The 20,059-nt window shown below is 45.0% G+C and overlaps 1 protein-coding gene across 1 annotated transcript in view; it reads right to left on the bottom strand.

Moving 5' to 3' along the window:
* The window catches only part of SEC22B (SEC22 homolog B, vesicle trafficking protein), a 145,135-nt gene extending 125,432 nt beyond the window's left edge, over positions 1 to 19,703 (bottom strand). The window contains exons 1-2 of the mRNA XM_040407568.1: positions 19,547 to 19,703; positions 8,136 to 8,245 (exon numbers count right to left, since the gene is read on the bottom strand). Coding sequence (XP_040263502.1) covers positions 8,136 to 8,245; positions 19,547 to 19,621 — 185 coding nt within the window. The 5' untranslated portion in view covers positions 19,622 to 19,703. The remainder of the gene's footprint in view (positions 1 to 8,135; positions 8,246 to 19,546) is intronic.
* Positions 19,704 to 20,059: the final 356 nt, after the last annotated feature.

The following is a 20,059-nucleotide window of genomic DNA, read 5'->3' as shown; positions in this document are numbered from 1 at the left end:
TCGGTTACCATGGCAGCCAGGATGCTACTGAAGCCCTGGCTGCCATGGTCAGCTCCCTGCTGCTGTGTGCACTATGCACAGAGCAGCAGGGAGAGTGTGAAGTCCTATTCACCCTAATAGAGCTCTATTAGGGTGAATAGGACAAGGGTTCTAGCCCCTAAGGAGGCTAATCGTTATTAAATAAAAAGTTCAAAAAAAGTTTAACCCGCACATGCTTAAAATTATATTGCACATGCTTAAAATTATATTGCAATATAGATTTTAGGCCATAATCGCCCACCCCTATTTTGACAGCTTCTAGTTCCGTAGACATAAATATAAAAAATTTAAGGAAGGGATAATAATATGGCAATGCAAACCAAAAATTATTTTTCAGCATCAAAAAGCAAGAAAAACAATAAAAAATTAGCTATTGCTGTAATTATGCTGACCCAGTGAATAACGTTAACAGATCAGTTTTACCACATAGGGAATGCCATACAAACTAACTCATAAAATGTGTTTTTTTCCAATCCCACCTCATCTGGATTTTTTTTTCCAGTTTTCCAATACATCATATGCAATATTAAATGGTGCCATTAGAAAGAACAACTTGTCCCGCAAAATATAATACCTCATCTGTCTATCTGAATGGAAAAATAAAAAAGTTATGGCTATGAGAAGCAGAGAATTAAAAAACAAAAACGCATAAATAAATTTAAAAAAAATAAATAAATCGCAGAGTGCTTAAAGTTATGTCAAGTTGATGCAAAAATATTTCAATTACTCTTACCGGTAATATGTTTTCCATGAGCCCATGACAGCACCTGTGAGAGATCGTCCCCCTTCCGGACAGGAAACAGGAACTTCCCAGATCTTTAAATTGGTCCACTGCCTTCCACCACTCAGTATTTGACAAGATTCCTGGGACCAGCAATATATATACAGTGAAACTAAGAACACAAGCAAAAAAATAACACAAGGAAAACTGTGCCAAATATATGCCCAGGCATATCTCCTCTTTGACTCACATATATAGATTTATTTTTTCTATTTTTTTTGTTGCAATATATATAAATTTATTACATACATTTTTTTTTTTTATTTTTTTTTAGGGAGGGAATTATGTAGGTGCTGTCATGGGCTCATGGAAAACATATTACCGGTAAGAGTAATTGAAGTATTTCCATTACGCCCCATGACAGCACCTGTGAGAGATTAGACTAGATGACTATTAAGGAGGGACTACAGCCTGCAGCACCTTTCTCCCAAAAGACATATCCTGCACAGACAAAAGGTCCAATCTGTAGTGCTTGTAAAACATGGAGGGGGAACTCCACGTTGCTGCCCTACAGATTTGCTCAATGGTAGCGCACACCTTTTCTGCTCAGGAAGAGGCTACTGCCCTAGTGGAATGAGCTAAAAAATCCAAAAGGTACCCGACAACCTGACTGTGAATATGCCAGACCTATCGCTCTCTTAATCCATCTGGCTAAGGTACGGCTTGCGACTTTCAAGTCTCTGTTCTGACCCTGAAACTGAACAAAGAGTTGTGGGGTTTTCCTAAAGCTCTTCGTAGACTCTAAATATGCACAGACACACCTTCTCACGTCTAAAGTATGAAAGGACTCTTCCCCCTCATTCTTTGGGTTTTGACAAAAGGAGGGGAAAACTATTTCCTGAGATTTATGGAATACCGAAACTACTTTGGGCAGGAATGCAGGATTCGGTTTGAACACAATTCTATCCTCCAGAATCTGAGTATATAGCGGGGAAGATGACAAAGCGGATAGTTCTCCTACTCGTCTGGCGGATGTAATGGCCTCTAAAAATACAGTTTTATAGGATAGCATCTTTAAGGGGATGTCTCCAAGGGGCTCAAACGGGGCCTTGGTTAGAGCGGATAGCACCAGGTTAAAGGTCCCACGGGGCCGATTTAGATTTAACTGTAGGACATAGTCTAGAAGAACCCTTAATAAACCTTTTGACCAAGGGATGAGTAGCTAATCTAAGGTCAAAGAGAGCACTCAGTGCCGAGACCTGGACTTTGAGAGTGCTAGGTTTAAGTTTTTTGTAGGATCACCGTTGCCTGCTCCCTCCTGTTCTTCTGGATCACTCTGGGCAGTAGGCTGATGGGAGGAAACACATAGACTAGGTCCTTCCCCCATGGTTGTGAAAGCGCATCTGTGCCTATAGAATGATCTTCCCTGCTCAGAGAAAAGAATCTTTCACATTTTTTGTTCTCTATCGAGGCGAATAGATCTATTGTGGGAGATCCCCATAGGGCTTCTATTTGGTGAAATACCTCCTGATTCAGACACCAATTCGCCTGGCTGAATCTGTGCCTGCTGAGAAAGTCCGCCTGGTGATTCTCTGAGCCTTTCAGATGGACCGCTGAGAGAAAAATAGCTTTCCCCTGTATTAGCAAGAAGATCGTGGATGCTAGCTGCATTAGCTGAGGAGATCTTGTCCACCCTTGTTTGTGGATATAAGCTACCACTGAGGCGTTGTCGGATAGGATCCTGACATGTTTTTGAGGCAATGATGGGAGACTTTCCTTTAATGCGCACAGGACTGCCCTTAACTCCATGGCATTTTGGGATTGAGCACTCTGGGTTCTTGACCAAGGGCCTTGGAAAAACCCCAAAACTGAATGGGCCCCCCACCCCCAAGGTCTTGTGTCGGTGGTTATTATTAGGGGGTCCTGTTTCAACCACTCTACTCCCTGACTCAGGTTCAGAGTTTTTAGCCACCACGTTAGGGACCGGGTCACTGACCCCGGGATCACAAGCTTGCGATCCAGGGATAGCAACCCCCCGTCCCAATTGGACAAAATGTGCCATTGAAGGATTCTGGACCTGAATTGGGCCCACATCACAGCAGGAATGCAAGCCGTCATCCGACCCAGAATGGGCATTGCTTTTCTTAGGGACACTTCCTTGGTTCTGCTGAAAACCCTGATTTTCTGCTGAATAGCTCTCCTTTTATCTACCGGAAGATAAGATTTCTGCATCTGGGAATCTAGTAAGACACCTAGGAAAACACATTTGGAGGTTGGAATCAGGGACGATTTGTCCCAATTTATTAACCAGCCGAGACTTATCAGGGTCCCAGGACCTCCTGTACTTGAGATATCAACACCTCTGGGGACTGCCCTACAAAGAGAAGGTCGTCCAGGTATGAGATTATAATGATGTCTAATCTTCTTATCTCTGCCATTACCTCTGCCATTAGCTTCGTGAAGAGCCTCGGCGCCTGCGATATCCAAAAGGGAAGTGCTCTGAACTGCACATGGACAATCGATTCCCCCCATCTTTACCGCTACCCTGAGGTATTTCTGAGATGATGGATGAATGGGCACGTGATAGTAGGCATCTTTTATATCTATTGAGGCCATCACGCAGTTGGGGGGACAGATGAAGGACCGTGGAGGAGATTGACTCCATCCTGAATTTTTGGTATGTCAGATATTGGTTGAGACTCATCAAATTTATTATCAGTCGGAATGTCCCGTTGGGTTTGGGAACCAAAAATAGGGTCGAATAGAAGCCCTCTCCTTTTTCGTTTTCTGGAACTAGTACAAGGACTGCCTTTCCCAGGAGGCTGTTTATTTATTCCATGAGCGCCTCCTGTTTTGGAGAATGTTGGTTTATGGATGTGATTTTTAATGTCCTGGGTGGTAGCTTTTTGAAGTCTAGGCGGTAGCCTTCCTCTATAATACTCCTTACCCAGGCGCTTGCGGTAATATTTCACCAGGCAGGAGAAAACGAAGAAAGACAACCGCCTACCTGGGGCCTGGCGTCATTGGTGAGAGGAACTCGAAGTCTGAGGTCTGGATTTAAACAGCACGCTTTTTGATTTATCCGATCTCCATTCCCTTCTTTTCTTCTGATCCCCAAAACCCTTCCTTCTCTCACTATTGCAAAATGGCTTCCCCTGTCTAGGAAAGGACGGCGTTGGAAATCCATTTTTCTTATCAGATGCCTTATCTAAAATATCATCCAAGGCTGACCCAAACAAAAAATTTCCTTGACAAGGAAGGGCACATAGCTTAGACTTTGATGCTACATCGCCCTTCCACCCCTTCAACCATAGGGACCTTCTGGCTGAATTGGAAAGTGCGGCCGCTCTAGCAGAATGTCTCAAAGCATCAGCGGAGGCATCAGAAATAAAGTCTACTGCTCTGGATATGGTTGGTATAGCTTCCAGAAGCTGATCCCTAGGAGTCTTGTTCTCTATATGAGACTCTAGTTCCTCCAACCAGACTTTTAATGACCTTGCCACTGAAGTAGTTGCTATATTCGGTTTAAAGGCATAAGTGGATGCCTCCCAATTCTTTCTTAAGTAGGCATCTGCCCTTTTGTCCATTGGATCTTTAAGGTACCTTAAATCCTCAAACGGAAGAGCTGATTTTTTATTTATTTTTGCTACAGGGGCGTCTACCCTGGGTACCTCCTGCCAAGCTGATACTTCTTGATCATCAAAGGGGTACTTTCTCTTAACCGCTCTAGGGATAAAGAATTTTTTGTTGGGCTTCTCCTATTCACGTTTAATCAGGTCTCTGAAACAACCCTCAATGGGGAACACCGTAGACTTTTTTGGCTTTAGGCTTTCAAACATGAGTTCTGGCCTAGACCTGGACTCCTTTTCCTCCTCCAGCTCCATCGTGGATCTAACCGCTTTTAATAGTAGAGCCGTATTCTCCACTCTGAATAACGGTTTCCCTGTCAAATCCTCAGAGGAGGAATCTGAGCTTGCAATGGCGCCCTCCTCAGACTCAGAATCCGTAGTATCCTCCACTATCGTCTGAGCCTTCTTATGGATGAGCTAGGCAGGAATTTTTTACGATGTTCCACAGAAGAACGAACTTCCTTTTTAACTAACTCCTGGATGCTTTGCAATAAAGATGGCGACTCGTCTGCTACTAACTTATCCAGACAAGGTTGGCAACAGGTTTTGGGGTAGGACGGGCCCAATTTACGCTTGCAAATTCCACACTCCTTAGCTCTTGTTTTGTGGGTAGCTTTTCTTGGGGCTTCTTTAACCTGCATTTAATAAAATAGCCCCAATCAGTCTAATTCTGACCACAATAATAAGTCCCTAAAGGGAGATGGTGGGGGTTAACCCCTCTTACCCCCAGGAGTACTATGCTGGATTCAGAAAGCAGCTCCTGTCTGTCTGTGCACAGTTGAACTTCCCCTTCTTCCTGCATGATGCTGCTTCAAGGGGGGCAATGGAGGGAAGATCTGGCCGTCCGGTCAAGTATCTGCCTTGCCGCTGCTCCCTCCATGCTGGCTGGCCGGCGTTCCCTTTTTCAAATCGGCCGCGCAACGCCCGCCATATTTAGGCTCCTCCCCTTCCGGCCGGGGGAACGCACGCGTCACTTCCGGTGGATGCGCGCGTCCAGACTCGGCCTGCCGCAAATGAGAGAAGATACACCTCCCCCTCACGCCGAACTTCGCCGGCCTGGCAAGGGACAATGAGGCAGCCACAGGCATCCCCCCATGGCGTTGAAGAAGGGAAAAAACGCCGGGCTTCTCAGCGGCTCCTAGTGGAGACTTATGCTGACAGATACCTTTACTAGGTTTCAGTCCTTTTAACCCTAGAGGTCCTGCAGACCCAAAAACAGACCTGAGAAGAAATCCTCCTGTCTCTGGACAGGAAACAGGAAAGAACTGAGTGGTGGAAAGCAGTGGACTAATTTAAAGATCTGGAAAGTTCCTGTTTCCTGTCCGGAAGGGGGAGGATCTCTCACAGGTGCTGTCATGGGGCGTAATGGAAATTATTAATCAGGCATCATATAGTACATGACAATCTCTTTCTAACAAAGCTAGAACTAGCCCTCTATAGCACCTGGGTTCCAGAGATCTCTACATTCATTGCTCCCAGTGGCGTAGGGATCGCCATAGCAGCCATAGCAATGGCTATGGGGCCCTACGCCACTGGGGGCCCGGGATGCCGGCTGAGGATAAAAATAAAAAAATTCAAGTGGCGGTGCGATCGGGGCCACCCCTCTCCTCATTGGTAGCAGCGGCAGCTCCGATCGGAGTCCCAGTAGTGTAATGCTGGGGCTCCGATCGGTTACCATGGCAGCCAGGACGCTACTGAATTCCTGGCTGCCATGGTCAGTTAGTCATACTTACATGCGCTGTGGCCGCCGGGCGCTCCTCCTTCTTGTAACTCGTCACAGGTCTGTGCGGCGCATTGCTATAAGCATAAGCAATGCGCCGCACAGACCTGTGACGCGTTACAAGAAGAAAGAGCGCCAGGCGGCCACAGCACATGTAATGATGCAAGTATGCTGCAGAGTAACTGACCAACTGCCGCTGACACCACTGATGGGGGGGCAGGAGGGCACACTGCCCACCAATGATTTTGATACCGGGAGGGGGGGCAAACTGCCCACCAATTAATGATTTTAATACAGGGGAGGGGGGCACACTGCCCACCAATGAATGATTTTAATACAGGGGAGCGGGGGGCACACTGCCTACCAATAAATGATTTTAATACAGGGGAGGGGGGGTTTGGGGAGGGCACACTGCCCACCAATGATTTTAATACCGGGGAGGGCGCACTGGGGGCTGATGGAGAGGCTACTGGGGGGCTGATGGAGAGGCTACTTGGGGCTGCTATGAGGCTACTGAGGGCTTTTATCTGAGGTCTAATTGGGGGTCATTCATATTGGGGTCTGATCTGAGGTGTGATCTGAGGTCTTATTACCATTGGGGATCTTATTCGGGCTGTTAGCTGAGGTCTGATTAACATTGGGGGTCTGATTGGTGGTCTGACCTGAGATATAATGAAAAATATTTTTTTTCTGGAGCAGCTTGGAGAAAAAAGGCCTCACAGTCTCCCACGCTCCTTCTGCCCGACCAAGCCTGCCAGCACCCCTGAGACCAAGCCAGCCAGCACCCCTGAGTCTTCAGAACTGTAAGTAAATTATATATAAGGGGAGCTTATAATATGAAAGACGAATTATGTCAAAGCGGCTCTTCACCTACACGTGTATCAGCACTAGATATATACCACTTACTCTCCCTAATATCCAAACTACACAAGATACATATCCCTACCTTCTGTCTAATGCGCATACACACCCCACGATATGTACTTTCACCTTCTTGTGTTACAGACCCCTGTACAATTTAACAATTTTCTTTAATACACAGACATTTAGATTCATACATTTCCTACACTGGCACAAATGCGTTGCCAGTAACTAACTGTATGTGCTCAGTCCTACGCGTAACCGTCTCAAGTGCATGAGGAGCTGCGGATGTGGCGGCGAGGTCCGAGAGGTGTGTGGGGGTGGGAAATCTGGGAGGGGGGGGCCCATAAAATTTTTTTGCTATGGGGCCCAGTCATTTCTACCTACGCCACTGATTGCTCCAATTGTGCTGCTAGATTTATATCAGGCTGACCGCTCAGGGGGAATTTGTCACTTCTGGTGAAGCTCTTTCCCTGTAAAAGCTAACAGAAGGTATGGCTTGTGGCAGTTGAACATTTAAACTGAGCATGCGCGACCACCTCAGTGAGGTGGACAAAGTAAAAAGGAAAAGAACAAACAGCAGGTGGCACTATAGAGAAACATTTTATTGAGTAGCTCTGTGGCTACAATACATTTTTAATCAATGCAATTACAAAAGTATGTAGATTCTGGTGATGGTTTGAAAAACTTATATTATTTTTTGTGGCACAACACCTTTAAAGGACAATTATAGTCAATGGAGCGGTGGTTCGGGGGCACGCGTGCGCTAGCGTCAGCACGGATCCGACAGAACAGCCTGCCGGAGTTAATTGCTGCTAGTGTGAAATGAGCCTTATTTAGAAACCAGGAGTAGCTGTGCATCTCTGCAGCTGCTGGCCATATCATGACTGCCTCATTTGTCCTTACCCTCTGGTTCGCAGAAACTTATCTAACTGGATGTAAACTGCAATGTTCTTATTCAATGCTGGTAAACAAGGATCTTAAAAATAATGAGGTATCAGGAAAAGAAAGTCTTTTGCATACAACAATCATATGTACTGTACAACAACTGTAATAGATTGCATAGAATTGCTCAAAAACAATGCCAATGCGACACATATAATTTACAGCTCAAGTGTGAAACATGATAAAAAAAACAAAGATTTTTTTTATTTTATTTGCTCACTGGAATGTCATTGCTCCTGCCTCTAGAGTACATCGAGCTGGGGACTGTTCATTCAACTTGCGGAACAGCTGCTTGGCTTGGTTTTGATACTGTTGCAAGTCTCGCCCAGACTACAAAAAATATAAATAAATAAATTATTAAGAACGTAAATCTCTTTTTTAACTAAATTAAATAAACACAGAGGTGGTAAAAAGAACTTGAGTAATGAAGATCGCAAGAAAGAAAATGCCCTTATCTGTAAGAGACAAAAAATAGCAGAGGAAGGGAATATGGAAGTACAGGGATAAGTCTAGACTTATGTGACTTGCATGAGACTGGCTAAATGGGAGGTATAGGGATGTGGAGAGGATGCGCCTGGTGTAGTCTTATGGGTGAAGAAATATCCACATAGTAGAGCCTAGGCAGAGGCCAAGGTATTTGCGATAAGAGGGAATAGTCTTCCAGGTCCAGTGTTAACACCTTTAACACATAATGTCGTAAATGTACAGCATTATGCGCCCGCATATGCATGGAGAAGGCTGCTGCAGGGAGCGTGCTCCATAAGAGGTGATTGTCGACTGTATCAGGTTAATATAGTTATGATAGTTAATAAATAAAAAGGAAAAAAATATATATTACATTTTATATATTTCAATCATCCCCTGTTCTCAGATTTTACATATAAAAATATATAAAAAATAAAGTAAAGTAATAAACATATTAGGTATAGCTGCATCGAAAATGTCTGAACTATTAAAATACATTAAAAAAAATTCCTGTGTGGTGAACGCCGTAACAGAAATAAAAATAAAATGAAAGACACGCGATTCGAATTTTTTTTGTCATCTTGTGCCCCCCCTCAAAATTGTGATCAGAAAGTCATGCATACTACAAAAATTATACTAATAAAAACGAGTTTTTTATGCAAAAAAACAAGCCCTCATACAGCTCTGTAAACCAAAATATTAAAAAAAAGTTATGGTTGTGAGAATATAGTGATGTAGGGGTGGGCGATATGGCCTAAAATCTATATTGCGATATAATTTTAAGCATGTGCGATATGCGATATATATTGCGATATATTGTTTTCTATATTTGGGGGGGCGTGTTTAAACTTTTTTTTACTTTTTATTTAATAACTATTAGTCTCCTTAAGGGCTAGAACCCTTGTCATATTCACCCTAACAGAGCTCTATTAGGGTGAATAGGACTTTACACTCTCCCTGCTGCCCTGTGCTTTGTGCACACAAACAGCAGGGAGCTGATCCCCCTCCCCTAAATGGTGCCATCCACAGATCCCCCCCCCCTCACCTAAATGGTGCCATCCACAGATCCCCCCCCCCTCACCTAAACGGTGCCATCCACAGATCCCCCACCTAAACGGTGCCATCCACAGATCCCCCACCTAAACGGTGCCATCCACAGATCCCCCACCTAAACGGTGCCATCCACAGATCCCCCACCTAAACGGTGCCATCCACAGATCCCCCACCTAAACGGTGCCATCCACAGATCCCCCACCTAAACGGTGCCATCCACAGATCCCCCTAAACGGTGCCATCCCCAGATCCCCCCCCCTCCCCTAAACGGTGCCATCCCCAGATCCCCCCCCTCCCCTAAACGGTGCCATCAACAGATCATCCCCCCCCTCCCCTAAACTGTGCCATCCACAGATCATCCCCCCCCTCCCCTAAACTGTGCCATCCACAGATCATCCCCCCCCTCCCCTAAACGGTGCCATCCACAGATCATCCCCCCCCCTCCCCTAAACTGTGCCATCCACAGATCATCCCCCCCCTCCCCTAACCGGTGCCATCCACAGATTCTTCCCCCCCCCCCCCCCCCCGACGCTCACAGGAATACATTTAAAAACTAATCAGTAACTTTAACTTTATTAATTGGTGATCTCTTTACTGTATACCTTACTAGGTCTTAGCTCCGGTAACAGCAGTCAGTGCGGGGGGCGGTGCTCACTCACTGACGTCACGCGCCTGCGCCGCCTAGTGGGAGGAGCAGACGCGTGACGTCAGTGAGTGAGCGCCGCCCGCCCGCACTGCCTACTGTTACCGGAGCTAAGACCTAGTAAGGTATACAGTAAAGAGATCAGCAATTAATAAAGTTAAAGTTACTGATTAGTTTTTAAATGTTCTACTGTCAGCGGCGTGGCCCTGTATGTTCTAACCCCCAGGCAAGCGTCCATGTCACCATGGGAACGCCTGGGGGTTAGAATATACCATCGGATTAGAGTTTTCACGCGCTCACTGAGATCGTGAAAACTCAATGATTTACTGTCAGTCCCTCCCCTCCTCCTCTTTTTTCATTGGTGGTCAGCGGCAGCCGCGCACAGTGGGGAGGGAGGGACTCTCTCCTTCTTCACTGTGCCAGCTCAGGATCATATCGCGGTCCGGCGATATAGGCAATATGCTCAAAATCCATATCGTGGCACAAATTTATATCGCATATCGCCTATATCGTCTATATCGCCCACCCCTATAGTGATGCAAAGAAAATTTTGATTTTTTTCAAATTTTACATTTTTATTTTAAAAGTAATTAAACAAGTTTGATATTGCTGCAATCTTATTGAGCCCCAGAATAAGGGCGTCATGTTATTTTTAGAGCAAAATGAATGTCAAAATGTGATGTCAAAAACCTTGGTGGAATTGTGGGGTGTTTCACAGCCATTGAGAAAAAAAAAAAGCTCACTTTCTCCCTGGCTGCGATGCAGTCCGCTAATACCATCAATTCCCTAATGTGCCGTCCTCTCCTCCCTGTACCCATGCTTGGCATTAACATATTGGCCACCAAAACTTCAGGGGACCACAGTGGGGCAGACAGGCGGTCTTTAAAAAAAAAAAAAAAAACAACTTCTGGCAGCATCAGTGGAGTACCCCCCATGTTAAAAAAAAAATAAATAATTTAAACTGTGAAAGGTCCTCTTTAACCACCTCCGGACCGCTGTACGCAGATTCGCGTTCCGGAGGTGGCAGCGCTGCGCACAATCACGCATATACGCGTCATCTCGCGAGACGCGAGATTTCGCTCAAAGCCGGCGCATGCGCATCGAGGGGCCGGCAAAATTCAAAGAACAAGTTCGTCACCAGCCTGCCAGCAACGATCATTGGCTGGCAGGCTGGCGATTTTCAAAAAATCCAATCAAAAGTCATATAACAGATCATATTAGTAAATATGATCTGTTATATGGCTTGTCTGCTCCTGTGCTGGTCCTTTTCATCGGTTGGATCCAGCACAGGAGCAGACTGAACTGTGAGTACACCAAACACTACACCTTAGCCCCAGATCACCCCCCTGCACCCCAATTAACCCTTTGATCGCCCCTGTCAATCACTAGTGAAAGGAAAAAAAGTGATCAGTGTAAACTGTCACTTTTTATTTTTCACTGGTATTGGCTGTTAGGTTTTAGGGATAGTTTAGGCCCCTTGGTTAAGTAGTTAGCGTCAGTTAGCGCCCACCCCACCGCACCGCAGTCACTTTTATTCGCTGTTTAGCGTATCGCTAATCAGCATTTGTACTTTTATAGTATCTGTAAGTGATCAAAACTGATCACGGTCAGATCTATAATAGTATTAGTGTCACCTTAGCTCGCCCTCCACCCAAAACACAGTGTGTGCCCGATCAGGCCTGATCGGTCGCCCACACGTGCGTTCACCCACGCCCGCCCCACCGCAGTGACAAAAAATATATATTTTTTGATCACTGCACATTCATTTTACACGCACTGCGGCGATAAAAAAAATCAGTTTTGATATTTTTTATCAACCGCAGCGGCCTCCGGTACTTCGCTAGCCTCCCCTTTGTAAGACAGGCTTGCTTTTTTTCTTGGGTAGTCTCAGGGAATACCCCTAAATTTAGTAGTCCAAATGTCAAACAGGGGGTATTCTTCTGAAGAGGCCTACAGGATTCTGACCCAGTCGGATGAGGAGTGGGAACCCTCATCTGACGAATCTAGCGGGTCAGAATATGAACCTGTGGAAAGCAGTGGCTCTCTGACCCAAAGTTCGGACGAGGAGGTTGAGGTCCCTGGCAGCACCAGGCGTACCCGGCCCCGTGTCGCTAGACCACAGGTTATGCAGGATCCGCTTCAAGAGCAGCAGAGTGGGGCTGTCGCTGCCGGATCACGTGGTGAGGCATACACCAGCAGCGCAGCCCTCCCTGGACCTAGTACCAGCACTGCCGTACAACCTGGTGAAGTAGCGAGCACCAGAAGGGCAGTTGAAGCTGGTACGGTGGCACGTGCAATAGTTACCCCGTCGCAGCCACCGCACAGACAGGCCCGTAGAGCCCCTAGAATCCCTGAGGTGCTGGCAAACCCTGATTGGCAGTCACCAACTTCAGCCGCACCAGTAGTTCCCCCTTTCACCGCCCAGTCTGGAGTTCGGGTTGAGACGGCTCAAATCGGTTCGGCCCTGGGATTTTTTGAGCTGTTCTTGACTGCTGAGCTCTTGGACTTAGTCGTGGCAGAGACAAACCGGTATGCCACACAATTTATATCCGCCAACCCGGGAAGCTTTTATGCCCAGCCTTTCCGGTGGAAACCAGTCCAAGTTTCCGAACTTAAAATTTTTTTGGGCCTTCTGCTCAACATGGGCCTGACAAAAAAGCATGAATTGCGGTCATATTGGTTCACGCACCCGATTCATCACATGCCCATGTTCTCTGCTGCTATGTCCAGGGCACGATTTGAGGCCATCCTCCGTTTCCTGCATTTTAGCGACAACACCACCTCCCGTCCCAGAGGCCACCCAGCTTTTGACCGGCTCCACAAAATTCGGCCCCTCATAGACCATTTCAACCAGAAATTTGCAGATTTGTATACCCCCGAGCAAAACATCTGCGTAGACGAAAGGGCCACAGGCTATACCCACAAATTTCGGATCTATGAGGGAAAAGATCAGACCCTGGAGCCGGTCGGTTGCCCTGACTACCTGGGGAGCAGTGGGAAGACAGTCTGGGACTTGGTGTCACCCTTATTCGGCAAGGGGTACCATCTTTATGTGGACAATTTTTACACAAGTGTGGCCCTCTTTAGGCATTTGTTTCTAGAACGGATTTGCGCCTGTGGCACCGCGCGAACTAGTCGCGTGGGCTTCCCCCAACGGCTTGTAACCACCCGTCTTGCAAGGGGGGAGAGGGCTGCCTTGTGTAACGAAGAACTGCTCGCGGTGAAATGGAGAGACAAGCGTGACGTTTACATGCTCTCCTCCATTCACGCAGACACGACAATCCAAATTGAGCGAGCAACCCGTGTCATTGAAAAGCCCCTCTGTGTGCACGACTATAATCCGCTCATGGGAGGGGTGGACTTCAATGACCAGATGTTGTCTCCGTATTTAGTTTCCCGCAGAACCAGACGCTGGTATAAGAAGGTGTCTGTATATTTAATTCAATTGGCGCTGTATAATAGTTTTGTTCTCTACAGTAAGGCTGGGAGAACACGATCTTTCCTCAAATTCCAGGAAGAGATCATCGAGAACCTCCTTTACCCAGGAGGTTCCGTGGCCCCATCCACCAGTGTAGTTAGCCGTCTACACGAGCGACATTTCCCCAGTGTCGTTCCTGGTACCTCAACCCAACCGTCACCCCGAAAAAGATGTCGTGTCTGTTGCAGGAGTGGAATAAGGCGTGACACCCGCTATTTCTGTCCTGACCACCCTGCCCTATGCTTTGGTGAGTGTTTCCGGAAGTACCACACACAGGTACACCTAGCATAGGGATTGCATCTCACAGGACAGGCACACAGGGCTATTAGGGCCCTTTTACTCTCAGCTGCTGCAAACCTCTCCTTTCACCTGGGATAAAGTGCATAACGTACTTCGCCACATCTTTGGGCGATTTGCGCTTTGCACATTGTCCCATGGGGAAGGAGAGGTTTGTTCTATAAAGGTAAAAAAAACTAAACAAAAAAAAAATTACCGGTAAGTAAAAAAGTTAAAAAAGTTAAAAAAAGTTAATATGTTCTGTTCTAAAGTTAATAAAGTTATTGCTTTGCGGCCTGGTTTTTTCTTTTTTGTTTTGTTTTTTTTACCTTCCAGGTGGACCAACCGATCGACCAGCTGCAGCACTGATGTGCATTCGGACAGAAGCATTGCGCTGCTGTCAGATTACACGCAAGTCGGTGTATGCGGCGCTGCAAGACGAGATTTCTCCTCTGCAGTAAAAGATATGTTTGCCGAGGCATATGAGCTGAGGAGGTGGCGGTGTTCATATACTTTGGCAAACACTTTGTATATATAAAAAAAAAAATCCTGGCAATGATTTATTCATCCACATCGATTGATGTGAATGGAGAAATCTGGTTTGCCAGGGCATACGAGCTAAGTGGGTATGGATGTTGGGCGGAGCTCCTATGTCCTGGCAGACGCCTTTCCCCTCCTTTTTCTTTTTTTGGCAGAGATTTTTTCATCCACATTGATCGATGCGAATGAAGAAATCTGTGCCGTTCATTTTTTTCTTTCAGCCCAGAGGCTGAACGGAAAAAAAAAATCTCATTACCCGTATGCTCAATATAAGGAGAATAGCAGAAACTCCTAATGCTGGGCATACATGTAATGATTGCGGAGACCCTCAAATGCCAGGGCAGTACAAACACCCCACAAATAACACCATTTTGGAAAGAAGACACCCCAAGGTATTCGCTGAGGGGCATATTGAGTCCATGAAAGATTGAAATTTTTGTTCCAAGTTAGCGGAAAGGGAGACTTTGTGAGAACAAAATCCAAAAAATCAATTTCCGCTAACTTGTGCCAAAATTTTTTTTTTTCAATGAACTCGCCATGCCCCTCATTGAATACCTTGGGGTGTCTTCTTTCCAAAATGGGGTCACATGTGGGGTATTTATACTGCCCTGGCATTTTAGGGGCCCCAAAGCGTGAGAAGAAGTCTGGTATCCAAATGTCTAAAAATGCCCTCCTAAAAGGAATTTGGGCCCCTTTGCCCACCTAGGCTGCAAAAAAGTGTCACACATCTGGTATCTCTGTATTCAGGAGAAGTTGAGGAATGTGTTTTGGGGTGTCTTTTTACATATACCCATGCTGGGTGAGATAAATATCTTGGTCAAATGCCAACTTTGTATAAAAAAATGGGAAAAGTTGTCTTTTGCCAAGATATTTCTCTCACCCAGCATGGGTATATGTAAAATGACACCACAAAACACATTCCCCACCTTCTCCTGAGTACGGATACCAGATGTGTGACACTTTTTTGCAGCCTAGGTGGGCAAAGGGGCCCACATTCCAAAGAGCACCTTTCGGATTTCACAGGTCATTTACCTACTTACCACACATTAGGGCCCCTGGAAAATGCCAGGGCAGTATAACTACCCCACAAGTGACCCCATTTTGGAAAGAAGACACCCCAAGGTATTCCGTGAGGGGCATGGCAAGTTCCTAGAATTTTTTATTTTTTGTCACAAGTTAGTGGAAAATGATGATTTTTTTTTTTTTTTTTTCATACAAAGTCTCATATTCCACTAACTTGTGACAAAAAATAAAAACTTCCATGAACTCACTATGCCCATCAGCGAATACCTTGGGGTCTCTTCTTTCCAAAATGGGGTCACTTGTGGGGTAGTTATACTGCCCTGGCATTCTAGGGGCCCAAATGTGTGGTAAGGAGTTTGAAATCAAATTCTGTAAAAAATGACCTGTGAAATCCGAAAGGTGCTCTTTGGAATATGGGCCCTATGCTGCAAAAAAGTGTCACACATCTGGTATCTCTGTACTCAGGAGAAGGTGGGGAATGTGTTTTGGAGTGTCATTTTACATATACCCATGCTGGGTGAGAGAAATATCTTGACAAAAGACAACTTTTCCCATTTTTTTATACAAAGTTGGCATTTGACCAAGATATTTATCTCACCCAGCATGGGTATATGTAAAAAGACACCCCAAAACACATTCCTCAACTTCTCCTGAATACGGAGATACCACATGTGTGACACTTTTTTGCAGCCTAGGTGGGCAAAGGGGCCCATATTCCAAAGAGCACCTTTCGGATTTCACAGGTCATTTTTTACAGAATTTGATTTCAAACTCCTTACCACACATTTGGGCCCCTAGAATGCCAGGGCAGTATAACTACCCCACAAGTGACCCCATTTTGGAAAGAAGAGACCCCAAGGTATTCGCTAATGGGCATAGTGAGTTCATAGAACTTTTTATTTTTTGTCACAAGTTAGTGGAATATGAGACTTTGTAAGAAAAAAAAAAAAAAATATCATCATTTTCCGCTAACTTGTGACAAAAAATAAAAAGTTCTATGAACTCACTATGCCCATCAGCGAATACCTTAGGGTGTGTACTTTCCGAAATGGGGTCATTTGTGGGGTGTTTGTACTGTCTGGGCATTGTAGAACCTCAGGAAACATGACAGGTGCTCAGAAAGTCAGAGCTGCTTCAAAAAGCGGAAATTCACATTTTTGTACCATAGTTTGTAAACGCTATAACTTTTACCCAAACCATTTTTTTTTTTACCCAAACATTTTTTTTTTATCAAAGACATGTAGAACAATAAATTTAGAGCAAAATTTATATATGGATCTCGTTTTTTTTGCTAAATTTTACAACTGAAAGTGAAAAATGTCATTTTTTTGCCAAAAAATCATTAAATTTCGATTAATAACAAAAAAAGTAAAAATGTCAGCAGCAATGAAATACCACCAAATGAAAGCTCTATTAGTGAGAAGAAAAGGAGGTAAAATTCATTTGGGTGGTAAGTTGCATGACCGAGCAATAAACGGTGAAAGTAGTGTAGGTCAGAAGTGTAAAAGTGGCCTGGTCTTTCAGGGTGTTTAAGCACTGGGGGCTGAGGTGGTTAAGGCTGGTTTCACACGGGCGTTGCGGGAAAATGTGCGGGTGCGTTGCGGGAACACCCGCAATTTTTCCGCACGAGTGCAAATCATTGTAATGCGTTTTGCACGCGCGTGAGAAAAATCGCGCATATTTGGTACCCAAACCCGAACTTCTTCAAAGAAGTTCGGGCTTCGGATCAGTGTTCTGTAGATTGTATTATTTTCCCTTATAACATGGTTCTAAGGGAAAATAATAGCATTCTGAATACAGAATGCAAAGTAAAATAGGGCTGGAGGGGTTAAAAAAAATAAAAATAAATTTTAACTCACCTTAGTCCACTTGATCGCGTAGCCCGGCATCTCCTTCTGTCTCCTTTGTTGAATAGGACCTGTGGTGAGCATTAAATACAGTTACAGGACCTTTGATGACGTCACTCCGGTCATAAAATGGTACGTCACATGATCTTTTACCATGGTGATGGATCATGTGATGACCGGAGTGACGTCATCAAAGGTCCTGTAACTGTATTTAATGCTCACCATAGGTCCTTCAATAAAGGAGACAGAAGGAGATGCCGGGCCGCGATCAAGTGGACTAAGGTGAGTTAAAAAAATTTTTATTTTTTTTTAACCCCTCCAGCGCTGTTTTACTTAGCATTCTGTATTCAGAATGCTATGCTATTATTTTCCCTTATAACCATGTTATAAGGGAAAATAATACAATCTACAGAACACCGATCCCAAGCCCGAACTTCTGTGAAGAAGTTCAGGTTTGGGTACCAAACATGCACGATTTTTCTCACGCGCGTGCAAAACGCATTACAATGTTTTGCACTCGCGCTGAAAAATCGCGGGTGTTCCCGCAACGCACCCGCACATTTTCCCGCAACGCCCGTGTGAAACCAGCCTAAATGTTTGGGGGGGGGGAGCTCCTGTGACACAAAATTATTATTATAGTTTATGCTAGAAACTGGCGTGAACAATAGCTCAAGTGTTTGGTGGCTATTACCTATTGTAGATTTGCTTTCCTGAGATCTAACTGCCAGAAGATGTGCCAAATTTTACATCTTAATAAATGTCCCTCTTTATCTAAAATACTGCATTTTTCACTCAATAAGATGCATTTTTTTTCTCACAAAAGTGGGGGGAAATGGCATTGCATCTTATGAAGTGAATACTAATGAGCGCACAGTAGACTATAGTGACTGGTGCTAGCTGTACTCACCAGTCCCTGGTCTTCTGACGGCTCCGCTCTGTGCCGAGTCCTGACTGCATAAAGTGTGTACTTTGACCTGACGCTGTGCGACATCAGGTCGCAGTGCAGTGCTGGCAGAAGACCAGCAAGCAGTGAGTGCAGGAAGAGCGCGCTGGATCTCGCGAGTGGCGGCAGGAGACCTAAGTTCTTCATTTATGTCTCATAAGGAATAATGGTCTGATCTGAACTCTGATAAAGACTGGGCATCTGATCTGAGGTTTGATGAAAAAATATTATTTTCTTATTTTCCTCCTCTAAACTCTAAGTGCATCTTATGGAGCGAAAATTATGGTTTGTTAGAAGAGTGTGAATTTTCAATGAGCTTTCAGAGTATTTATAGTGAGCCACATGTCATAGTTACTACATAACATAAAAAGTATAGTTAGTACAGATTCACACCTGTCCACATGCATTCTTTATTTCAGACAATAATTGTCACTTATTGAGATCTGTAGTGTGGCGTTTAAGAACATACAAGGTATTGTCTGAGGAGATTCATGAGATGTAGACTCCATCTGCAATTCCACCACTGGTTTCTCCGTGACCACACATCTGTATTGTAGATCACACATGGACTCTGATGTCATTCGTGTGCTGTCTGCATTCGTATGTCCATCCCGCAAATTATAGACCATGTCCTATTTCTATTAAAGGGACTGAGAAAAATGCAGATTGCACATAGAAAGTATACGTATTTTATGGATCCACATTTCCAGATCTGTTTGACATCTATGAAAAAAATCTGTCTGCGTTTCATCCATGACAGATCTGTTTGTTTTTTGCCCTCCGTGTGTCATCCGTATTGCATGGACACTGCTCAGATGAAAATTCATTTCAAAAGCATCTCATAGAAGTGGTCAATGAACAATGGACCAAACACGGATGCCCATCCATGTTGTGCCCATGATTTTCAGAAAATGCAGACAGAACGCGAGTGAAACGCGGAAATGTGAATGAGGCCTCTCAATCAGCATGGGGAGCCATCAGACTATGTGCTGCAGAGTATAACATCAAGTTCTACCTCTGTAATGGCTCTTTGTCACTTGCTGGCCTCACAGCTAGTCTTTAAAAGCACACTACAAGCCAAACTGACCGCTTAGTTTTGCTGAGTGGTGAAGTTTTGTAACACTCTCACCATGTACTTCAGGACTGCCAATGCTGAGATGAGATAAGGGGTAGACTCCTTTACTGATCCACACCTCATCAGCAACCAAATGCTGCACTGCACACACCAATGTCACACTATGGAGAAAGAAGCTGCCACTCACGTGCAGGCGACACAAACCTCAATGCCCTAACAAATATGTCCTGAGGACTAGTCACTTTACCTGCGCTATGCCACCCACCACCTGCGATACTTCTCACCTACCTGCTCATCCTCCTGCATAGATGCTGCCAGCGGCAGGCCGTCTGCCACCCGGGCAATCATTGTAAGCAACACCATGATTAACACTAAAGCAAATGACAACTAGCAGCGATGAGTTGGCCGGAAGTGTTTCAGTAGCTCTCTACGTTGCACTGGCCATGGTCACCTATAAACTTCGTCCGGTTGTCTAAGAAGAAACGTTCCTAGAGACAAAGGTTCCGCTTTGGAGTTGACTGCAAGGAGAAATCGTTATGAATGCACGATTGCGGTACATTCATTTCAACTTTCCGTGGTACATGTACTATTTATGCTTCCCTTTACCTAGCATTTACTTGCCAGGGGAATATTTATAAAGACTGACGATTGTCAAGAATTAGAGAACAGCAAGAAATTTTAGAGTCTCTATATAACCATACATCCACGTATGGGGAGACTAGTTTTGGACGTTCCTTAAAGGGCTTCTGTCACCCCCCAAAAGTCATTTTTCATTTTTGGGCTAATTAAAATCCTTATAGT

Source organism: Bufo bufo, chromosome 9, assembly GCF_905171765.1.
Source record: "Bufo bufo chromosome 9, aBufBuf1.1, whole genome shotgun sequence".
In the NCBI taxonomy this organism is placed as follows: Eukaryota; Metazoa; Chordata; class Amphibia; order Anura; family Bufonidae; genus Bufo; species Bufo bufo.
The sequence above is the reverse complement of the archived record's forward strand: the minus strand, read 5'-3'. Positions and strand labels throughout refer to the sequence as shown.